Source organism: Ranitomeya imitator, chromosome 2 (assembly GCF_032444005.1).
Source record: "Ranitomeya imitator isolate aRanImi1 chromosome 2, aRanImi1.pri, whole genome shotgun sequence".
In the NCBI taxonomy this organism is placed as follows: domain Eukaryota; kingdom Metazoa; phylum Chordata; class Amphibia; order Anura; family Dendrobatidae; genus Ranitomeya; species Ranitomeya imitator.
The window spans coordinates 32,293,116-32,304,761 of record NC_091283.1 but is presented as its reverse complement, the minus strand read 5'-3'; the positions used below and the strand labels follow the sequence as shown (position 1 = coordinate 32,304,761).

Genomic DNA, 11,646 nt, shown 5'->3' with positions numbered 1-11,646 from the left:
AGATAGATAGATAGATAGATGGATAGATAATAGATAGATAGATAGATAATATATAGATAGATAGATAATAGATAGATAGATAGATAGATAGATAGATAGATAGATAGATAGATGGATAGATAGATGGATAGATAGATAATAGATAGATAGATAGATAGATGGATAGATAATAGATAGATAGATAGATAGATAGATAGATAGATAGATAATAGATAGATAGATAGATAGATAGATAGATAGATAGATAGATAGATAGATAGATAGATAATAGATACATTGGGTTCATGGACTGGAATCCTTGATTTTGGTTTTGAAGTAAGAGATCATTTCCAAGTCAATGTGTTTTGCCCCAGATTTGCGGAGTCTCACGATATTTCCTAAATTCTGCCCTTCGTTGCCTTCTCACTGATCTGTGACATCTTCTCCCTTTTCTGGGTTCCGTTTGTGACTTTATAAAACCCCAATTGATAAATCTGTATAAATTCCCTTAGTGCTAAACCACATAACACTAAAAAAAACATAAAATGGTCAGAAATAAGAAAATGAATGGAAATTTGGCACAACACTATAATAAGTTTGATCTACACTCAAAAAACATCACAAAAACGTCATTTTCCCCAAATAAATGGTGCAGTGGCGATAATACATAACTCCCATATTTAGAAGAGCAAGGACGGCCCCCAGGGATCGCTCAGATGGGAAATGCTGGCCGAAATGACAAATCTGGAACAATAATATTTAGAATATTTTATTTTCACTTTATCGTATTTATTATTAATGACTGTGAAATGGACGAAGTAGACGTCTGACTCCACGCAGATCGGATTATGTAATGATCCACTGCCGGTACGGCCGGGGCCTGGTGTTGTGCGGCTGGTGCCTTAATGAAGCTCCGTAACTGGATATTGCTGAGTGTAATCTGTGGTTATTACGTGACGGAGCGATATAATGCACTAGTGTCAGTAAAGTACCGTAAAGCATCTGAGAAAAACGCGTTGGTCCTCTATCGCCACCTAGTGTTCAATAAATACAGAGTCAATCTAAAGGGAGTTAAAGGGGTCAGCCCCTTTAATGGTGCTATATTTTGTTTCTTTGCTGGATGCCGCAATTACATAGGGCAAGATGCTTCTCAAGATATTGTCAAACTACAACTCCCAGCATGCCTAGACTGCCTGCTGAGCCATTTGGCCTCCCAGTGAAAGTATATGAGGAGGATCACACCTTCTTTCGTGCCCCTTTTAGTTGCTCTTGGATAATACTGACTGTCATTGAAGAGACCCAAATGGTATGGAGGCTTACACATAATGCATCATGGGAAAAAAAATATTTAAATGAGCTCCCCTCTAGAAGCAAGAAAATCTCTCTCTTCTACCACTTATTGGAGGTAGCTACATTGTAGATCATCATCTGAAGAGGCTTGAAACATGACTAGGTAGTGGAGTCTTCTTAAAGAGGACCCTGTCACTGGCCATAAATGGTTTATTTTATTTATCTAGCTTTAACGCCGCCGTTCTCCTGAATCCGGTGATGTTTTCCTTTTCTTCCTGCGCCTCTCCATTCCAGAGATATGGTCTCCTATTCATTGTTCGTAAATCTAGTCTTTTAAGCCAAAGGGGCATGGTCCTCAGCTGCTCCTTGTGGGTGTTCCATTAATGACCACACCTGATTGGCTATAAAGACTGCATAGGGAAGACAGGGTCATATCTCAGGAACGCAGAGGAGCAGAAAAATAAGGAAAACATCGCCGGATTCAGGATAGCAGCGGCATTTACACCAGGTAAGGATATTACATCTTTATGGCACATGACAGGTCGTTAAAGTAGAAAGTTCTGGAAAGACGCGGGCTTGGCTAATTTCCCCTGGTCAGGTTTTACGGCTCTTCTATGATTTGGACTACGTCTTCCAGGGTGGCTTCCACCAAGCAGATTGTTGGTGCCCCATTCCCTGTGAACCGTTCTTTCACCCCGGCCGCACTCACAAGGGACATTCCGGAGCGATGGCTTTTCAGGAGAGTTCCGTAGCACGCGGAAGTTTTACCATCTCTTCTAGGAGAGCAGGAAGTCTCCTCTTTTTTCAAGGAACCTCATCGATATTTCGGGAGTAACCACAACTGATCCATATAAACCATCACTGGCCGGGGCTGTACGCGCTGACATAATGCACGTCTTCCCTCGCCCTATCTGCCCCATCTTCCTCGCTCTTTCTAGGATTTCAGGCTTTGGTTTCTTCTGAATTCCCGGTTGCTTTTTTAATGACCCCTCCGCGCCCCCACCATCACCTTTTATGTTCTCTGCTCTCACCCCGCTTATCAGTTCAATGAAAGTTTTATCAGCATGACATTTTGTAAGTGATGCCAAAGTGAGACTAATGCACACAGTAGTACGTAGAGATATACATAATTGATACCCCGAGAGTACAATGAGGAGGGTTAACCCTCACTGCACCAGTCTAACATATGGCCGCAGAGCATTACAGGTAGCTGAATCTATACTGAACTCATCAACATCTTGGATGACGGTAACGGGAAAGCATTACCCGCAGTCCTATGTAAAAACACTCAGAAAATGTATTTCAATGTCACGATAGATGAACTGTGCCAAAGTGATCTCTGCAACGTCTGCAGGTTCTAGAAATGCTATCAGGGTGGAAAACAGTGTCAAGGATGTAAAAATGTAGATATTGGGCTGGTTATATATAATCATGGGAGTTGACAGATAGATGATAGATAATAGATAGATAGATAGATAGATAGATAGATAGATAGATAGATAGATAGATAGATAGATAGATAGATAGATAATAGATAGATAATAGATAGATAATAAATAGATAATAGATGATAGATAGATAATAGATAGATAAATAGATAGATAATAGATACATAGATAAAATATAGATAGATAGATAATAAATAGATAATAGATAGATAATAGATAGATAATAGACAGATATATAGATAGATAGATAATAGATAGATAGTAGATAGATAATAGATAGATAGATAGATAATAGATAGATAGATAGATAATAGATAGATAATAGATAGTAGATAGATAGATAGATAGATAGATAGATAGATAGATAGATAGATACAGATCCTCTCTTCCTTTGGTGTCAAAGACCTCTCCCTATCTTGGATCTCCTCATACCTTACCAACCGCACATTTAACGTTTCCTACTCCCATACTACCTCTTCATCTCGCCCCCTCTCTGTTGGAGTTCCCAAGGCTCTGTCCTAGGACCCTTACTCTTCTCAATCTATACACTCGGCCTGGGACAACTCATAAGGTCCTATGGCTTCCAGTACCATCTATATGCGAATGACACCCAGATCTACCTCTCTGGCCCAGATGTCACCGCTCTGCTGTCCAGAATCCCCGAGTGTCTATCGGCCATATCCTCCTTCTTCTCCTCTCGCTTCCTCAAACTCAATGTGGACAAATCTGAACTCATTCTCTTTCCTCCATCTCACAGATCTTCCTTACCTGATCTATCAAAATAAATTAAATCACACTTTACCCTGTCCCCAAAATCCACTGCCTCGGAGTAACCCTGGACTCTGCCCTGTCCTTCAAACCACACATCCAAGCTCTCACCACATCCTGTCGCCTCCAGCTCAAAAATATTTCCAGAATCCGTACTTTCCTCAACCCTCACAAAATGCTTGTGCATGCCCTCATCATCTCCTGCCTCGACTACTGCCACATCTCACATCTAGCGACGCTGCAGCGATACAGACAACGATCCTGATCGCTGCAGCGTCTCTGTTTGGTCGCTGGAGAGCTGTCACACAGACAGCTCTCCAGCGACCAACGATGCCGGTCCCCAGAGTAACCATCGCAGGGCCGCGCTTAGTAACCTGATGTTTACCCTGGTTACCAGTGTAAATGTAAAAAAAACAAACAGTACATACTTACCTTCCGATGTCTGTCCTCTCCGGCGCTGTGCTTTCCTGCACCGTAAAGCACAGCTGTGACGTCACCGCTCTGCTTTCCGGCCGCTGCGCTTACACAGTGCAGAGAAGCACAGAGCTGGGGGACAGACACCGGAATGTAAGTATGTAGTGTTTTTTTTTTTTTTACATTTACGCTGGTAACCAGGGTAAACATCGAGTTACTAAGCGCGGCCCTGCGCTTAGTAACCCGATGTTTACCCTGGTTACCAGTGAAGACATCGCTGGATCGGCGTCACACACGCCGATTCAGCGATGTCTGCGGGAGATCCAGCGACGAAATAAAGTTCTGGACTTTCTGCGCCGACCAACGATGTCACAGCAGGGGCCTGATCGCTGCTGCCTGTCAAACTGAACGATATCGCTAGCCAGGACGCTGCAACGTCACGGATCGCTAGCGATATCGTTCAGTGTAATGGTACCTTAACACCCTTGCACCCCTCCAGTCCATCCTTAACTCTGCTGCTCAACTAATTAATCTCTCTCCTCACTACACTCCCGCTTCACCTCTTTGCAAATCCCTTCACTGGCTCCCAATTTCCTGGCGTATCCAGTTTAAACTACTAACACTGACCTACAAAGCCAACCATAACCCGTCTCCTCCGTATATTTCCACACTAATCTCTCAATATCTTCCCTCACGTAATCTCCGGTCCTCCCAAGACCTCCTCCTTTCCTCCACACTTATTCGCTCCTCACCCAATCGCCTCCAAGACTTCTCCCGAATATCCCCCATCCTCTGGAAATCAGTGCCCCAACACATCCGGTTATCCACTACTTTTGGATCCTTCAAAAGAAACCTGAAAACCCACCTCTTCAAGGAAGCTTACAGCCTGTAAAGACCACACGGCCACCTCAACACCATTGGGGCTACTGCAATCCTCAACCTACTGTCTCCTTCCCCATAATCCTGTAGAATGTAATCCCACAAGGGCAGGGTCCTCGCCCCTCTGTACCAGTCTGTCATTGTTAGTTTGTTTACTGTAAGTGATATCTGTAATTTGTATGTAACCCCTTCTCATGTACAGCACCATGGAATTACTGGTGCTATATAAATAATAATAATAGATAATAGATAGATAGATAGATAGATAGATAGATAGATAGATAGATAGATAGATAATAAATAGAAGATAGATAGATGATAGATAGATAGATAGATAGATAGATAATAAATAGAAGATAGATAGATGATAGATAGATAGATAGATAGATAGATAGATAGATAGATAATAGATAGATAATAAATAGAAGATAGATAGATGATAGATAGATGATAGATAGATAGATAGATAGATAGATAGATAGATAGATAGATAGATAGATAGATAGATAGTGTAAGGATTTCACTCACTCAGCTGCGACGGCTGACACTCAGGAGACGTGTTCCTTTAAAGTTCACTGGGTTTATTGCTTCATAAACCATGTGGCAAATAACAGAAAGCAAAATGGGCCTTTGGTTCAGGCAAAGAAAAGCAAGTGTCCAGTTCATCCGGCTCAGTCCTGAAGCCGTAACACACTCAGGAGGGTTTCACCTCCACACATATCTGCTGTGTAAAGGATTAGCCAGTCTTATAAAGAGCTAACCCCACCCAGTATCCCATCACATGATTAGCCATGTGGTCTGACATTACCACAGGTCCTGAAACACATATACAAGATTATGTGCAAGAAAGGAATACTCCGGGCTACATTACAGCAATCAGGCACTTATGTGGCACATACCTCCCATCGACCACAAACCCTTTAGCCATGCTACATACCTCCCCCCTCTGCCTAAAGCCGTGGGGCTTGGCACTTTCCCCCACTAAACAAGGGATTCTCGATAGGGCATCCGCATTACCGTGCAGCTTTCCGGCCCTATGTTCCACATGGAAACTGAAGTCCTGCAGGGCTAAGAACCAACGGGTGACTCTAGCATTTCTTCCTTTCGTTTCTCTCATCCACCTAAGCGGGGCATGGTCAGATACCAGTCTAAATTTACGTCCCAGCAGATAGTACCGCAATGTGTCCACTGCCCATTTTATGGCCAAGCACTCCTTCTCAACGACTGAGTAGTTCTTTTCAGATGAGGACAGCTTCCTACTCAGATAGAGAACAGGATGCTCCTCCCCATGTAGTTCTTGGGAAAGGACTGCTCCCACCCCAACATCTGAGGCATCTGTCTGAAGAATAAACTCTTTCTTGAAGTTTGGGGTCATCAGAACGGGTTGCTTACACAAAGCGTTTTTCATTTCTTGGAAGGCTGACTCTGTTTCTTCGGACCACTTAACCATTACTGATTTTGTCCCTTTTAGCAGGTCAGTCAGAGGCGCAGCCATCGTGGCGAAGTTTGGGATGAACCTCCTGTAATATCCCACGATTCCCAGGAAGGCTTTAACTTGTTTCTTGGAAACTGGTTTTGGCCATGTTTGGATTGCCTCCACTTTATTGATTTGGGGTTTTATTTCTCCATGACCCACTATGTATCCAAGGTACTTAGCTTCTTCTTTACCCAAGGCGCACTTCTTCGGGTTTATAGTAAATCCGGCCTCTCTTATAGCATCCAACACCGCTTGGACTTTCTCCAGATGACTCTCCCAGTCCGGGCTAAAGATGACGATATCATCTAGGTACGCAGCAGCGTAGGCCTTATGGGGTGCAAGGACTCTATCCATAGCCCTCTGGAAGGTCGCCGGAGCTCCCTGTAGGCCAAACGGCATCCGGGCATATTGGAAGCATCCATCAGGTGTCGAAAAGGCCGTCTTCTCCTTGGCTTCCTGTGCCATGGGGATCTGCCAATACCCCTTTGTCAAATCCAAGGTGGATATATATCTGGCGTGCCCAAGCCTTTCGATGAGCTCATCAATACGGGGCATGGGATAAGCGTCGAACTTGGAGACTTCATTCAACTTCCGATAGTCGTTGCAAAACCTCCACTCTCCATCAGGTTTTGGGACCAGGACAATTGGGCTCGACCAACCGCTCTTGGATTCCTCAATGACCCCAAGCCTCAACATACGCTCCACTTCCTTGGAGATAACTTCTCGACGAGCCTCAGGAATACGATAAGGTTTCACATTCACCCGCACATGTGGCTCTGTTAGGACCTCGTGCTCTATGACCTTCGTGTATCCTGGCAATTCTGAAAACAGGTCCCTGTTTTTCTGGAGTAACTCCCGGCACTGCTGTTTCTGGGTCTTTGATAGCGTCTCTGCTATAGTAACCGCTCCAACCTCACCTTCTGGGTTGCTTAACAATGATGGAGTTGCTGTCGGCTCTCTATCTTGCCATGGCTTGACGAGGTTGACATGGTAAACTTGGAATGGTTTCCGTCTTCCTGGTTGGTGAATTTTATAATTTACCTCACCAAGTTTCTCGACAACCTCATATGGCCCTTGCCATTTGGCCAAGAACTTGCTTTCCACCGTTGGAACTAACACAATAACTCGGTCTCCCGGATTGAACTGCCTCACTCTTGCAGACTGGTTGTAGACCCTGGCTTGAGCTTCTTGTGCTTGGAGAAGGTGTTCTTTCACGATAGGCATCACCTTTGCAATCCTCTGCTGCATCAGGGCCACATGCTCAATGACGCTTCTGTGGGGTGTGACTTCGGCCTCCCAGGTTTCCTTGGCTATATCCAGGAGTCCTCGTGGATGTCGGCCATATAGAAGCTCAAACGGTGAGAACCCTGTGGAGGCCTGTGGAACTTCACGAATGGAAAACATCAGATAGGGTAAGAGACAATCCCAGTCTCTACCGTCTTTCTCTATAGCTTTTCTCAGCATGCTCTTTAGGGTCTTGTTAAACCTCTCAACAAGGCCATCTGACTGGGGATGGTACACCGAGGTCCTCAACTGGGAGATCTTCAGGGCTTTGCATAACTCCCTCATCACCTTGCTCATGAAAGGTGTACCCTGGTCAGTCAGGATCTCCTTTGGCAGACCTGTCCGGGAAAAGACATGGACCAACTCGCGGGCTATGCTTTTTGAGGAAGAATTTCTCAAGGGAATGGCCTCAGGATAGCGTGTGGCATAGTCCAGGATGACTAATATATACTGATGGCCCCGAGCTGATTTAACTAAGGGACCGACCAAGTCCATGGCAATTCTCTCGAACGGTACCTCAATAATGGGCAGTGGCACAAGGGGGTTCCGGAAATGAGGAGTAGGAGCAGTTAGCTGACATGTAGGGCAGGACCTGCAATAGTTCACTATTTCCCGGTGACACCCAGGCCAATAGAACCTCTGCACAACCCGTTCCTGCGTTTTTTCCACCCACAGGTGTCCACCCAAGATGTGTGAATGGGCCATGTCCAACACTTTCCGTCTATACGGACCCGGCACTATCAACTGCTCTACCAACTCCTCCCGTATTTTCGTGACACGGTACAACAACTCCCCCCTCAACAGAAAATGGGGAAATCTTGTGTCTGCCCCCGGCTCCTGTACCACCCCGTCAATAACTGTGACATTATTAAAGGCTTCCCTCAGAGTGGGGTCCCTATGTTGGGCAGTCCCAAAATTTTCACCGGTAACTTCTAACTCCAGAATGTCAGATGTAGGGGATACTTCCTCCTCATCCCCAACCAGAACACAAAAAGGAAAACTGTCTGCCTCTGGGTGTGGCGATACCCTTCCAGGGTTCACTGGTTCCCTGCCAGGGAGCTCAGAACCATTTCCCCACAAAACCCAAAACAAACAGAAATCCCGGCCAATAATTATAGGGTGCAACAAGTCCTGAACCACGCCGACTATGTGGGACTCAGTGCCACATGCCGTTTCAATGTCCACCCTGGCCATAGGGTAGTCCTTTGCATCACCATGTATGCACCGCACTCCGACCTTCTTTCCTGGGAGCAGGTGGAGAGGAAAAGTGGCCCTCACCAGGGTCACTAGGCTCCCCGAGTCTAACAGTGCCGTTACTGCTCGACCGTTCACCTTTACGGGACACGCTTGAGGTCCCTCGTTGGATGGAGAGTTCACACTACAGCCTGGATACGCATAGTATGAACAACGGCGTCCCATGCTGCAGTCCATCTGCTCAGTGGTTTGGGAACAACGGGCAGCTATATGTCCTGGCTTGTGGCACCTCCAACAAATAATATCACCCGTGGGGACCTTGGGCACCACCTCCCCCGCCCTTTGTGACCTTGGACGCACCACCCCTTTTTGGGACTCAGCTGCCTTCTGGGACCCCCAGTACGGCATGGGCTGCCTCCCGAAGGAGCCTTCCAACCCTTGGTATCTCTCAACCAGTCCGATCAGCTCGTCGGCATTCTGGGGATCACCCTGGGCAACCCAAGACTGTATAGGCCTCGGGAGGGAATGGACAAACCGATCCATCATCACCCGTTCTACCATCTGTGCAGGCGCAGAGGATTCTGGCTGCAGCCATTTCTGGACCAGGTGCAACAGATCAAACATTTGGGAACGAGGTGGTTTGTCCCGGTGATAGCCCCAGGAGTGAACTCGCTGTGCCCTGACAGTCAGTGTCACCCCCAAACGTGCGAGAATCTCGGCTTTCAATTTGTGATACTCTTTGGCATCCTGCAAGGTCAAATCATAGTACGCCTTCTGGGGTTCTCCCGTCAGGTATGGCGCAAGTACCTCTGCCCACTGCTCTGGCGGAAGTTTTTCCCTCTCAGCGACCCTCTCAAACACCGTCAGGAAGGCCTCAACATCATCCCCGGGAGTCATTTTCTGCAATGCGCGTCTTACCGTCTTCCGGACGTGGGTGTCATCAGCCAAACCTGGGGTTGGGGCGCTCGCCTTGCCCTGGATGGCGGTTGCCAGAAGCTGCATCTGCTGCTGATGCTCCTGCTGGCTCTGCTGCATCTGCTGCCGTTGCTCCTGCTGGACCAAGTGTTTCAGCAAGTCCTCCATTTTCTCCGGCAATGCTTGCTGGCTTGCAACAGCCTTGACCCAGGACATTCAAAAATAAACTCACGTCTCCGCTGGGAACGCTGCCCGCATTCTCCACCAATTGTAAGGATTTCACTCACTCAGCTGCGACGGCTGACACTCAGGAGACGTGTTCCTTTAAAGTTCACTGGGTTTATTGCTTCATAAACCATGTGGCAAATAACAGAAAGCAAAATGGGCCTTTGGTTCAGGCAAAGAAAAGCAAGTGTCCAGTTCATCCGGCTCAGTCCTGAAGCCGTAACACACTCAGGAGGGTTTAACCTCCACACATATCTCCTGTGTAAAGGATTAGCCAGTCTTATAAAGAGCTAACCCCACCCAGTATCCCATCACATGATTAGCCATGTGGTCTGACATTACCACAGGTCCTGAAACACATATACAAGATTATGTGCAAGAAAGGAATACTCCGGGCTACATTACAGCAATCAGGCACTTATGTGGCACATACCTCCCATCGACCACAAACCCTTTAGCCATGCTACAATAGATAGATAGATAATAGATAGATAATAAATAGAAGATAGATAGATGATAGATAGATAGATAGATAGATAGATAGATAGATAGATAGATAGATAGATAATAAATAGATGATAGATAGATAGATAGATAGATAGATAGATAGATAGATAGATAGATAGATAGATAGATAGATAGATAGATAATAGATAGATAGATAATAGATAGATAATAAATAGAAGATAGATAGATAGATAATAGATAGATTTTTTTTGTTTAGATTGATAATAGATAAATATGACATTGATGGATAGATGGACAAAAAAATTAAAACATACAAGTTAACAAGACAGATTTTTCTTACATTCTACATTGTAATAAGTTATATATTATCCAAGTGGAATTATTACTAATATTATTACTGTTATATTATTGTTATAATTATGATTTGTATTATTATCATCACGATTATTTGTAGTATTATCATTATTATTGCAATTATTATTATGATTATTATTATTACATTATTATCATTATTATCATTATTATCATGATTATTATTACTATTATTACATTATCATTATTATTATCATTAATATTACTATTATTACATCATCATTATTATTATCATGATTATTATTATTCCTATTATCATGACTAATATTATTATTACTAATAGTTTTCTGTCCCCTCTCTCCATCCCCCAGTGTATGGCGCGCACGTTGCTGTATCGGGGGCTTCGCCAGCTGCGGTCTCTTACCTTCCGCTTGGCCTCCACACTGGGCACCATGGATGGCACCATGGCCATGAGAAGTGCCAGCAGCCGGAGCCAGCTCGCTGCCATCATTGTGCTCCTGAGCATCTGCCGCCAGCTGCCGTCTGAGCGCCTTATACAGGGAGGACGGGGCTGCCCCAACCACAGCTTCCTGCCATCTACCAGACGCAGCGAGGGGGGATGTCACATCCCATAATGGGGACTCCCCGAATAGGGAAATCACCCCAAAACTGATTTTAGGAGAAAATATGTAAAAAAATAAGTTTAAAAAGATTATTGTAAAATGACGGCTCCACGACAATGATGTTTCTATAAGGCTCAGACACGAGCCTCTGGATCACCCTTGTCTATACGCCCGTTCAGGGTGGTCTGGGGAGACCCCTATACATGTATATGTGGTCTCAGTGGGTTCCACCAATAACTACATCCCATGATGTAGAACACGTGTGGGGTCTGGATTTTCTTCCTTTTCATCCCATTCTTATACCCGTGGCGCCTCCTTACATTTCCTCCTAACGTGTAATATCCTGACATAAGTGGCCATAGATGTGATA

General features: G+C 45.0%; 1 protein-coding gene across 1 annotated transcript in view; it reads right to left on the bottom strand.

Moving 5' to 3' along the window:
* Positions 1-11,163, bottom strand: part of LTB (lymphotoxin beta) — a 24,987-nt gene extending 13,824 nt beyond the window's left edge. The window contains exon 1 of the mRNA XM_069746420.1: positions 11,078-11,163. Coding sequence (XP_069602521.1) covers positions 11,078-11,161 — 84 coding nt within the window. The 5' untranslated portion in view covers positions 11,162-11,163. The remainder of the gene's footprint in view (positions 1-11,077) is intronic.
* Between the last annotated feature and the right edge of the window lie 483 nt (positions 11,164-11,646).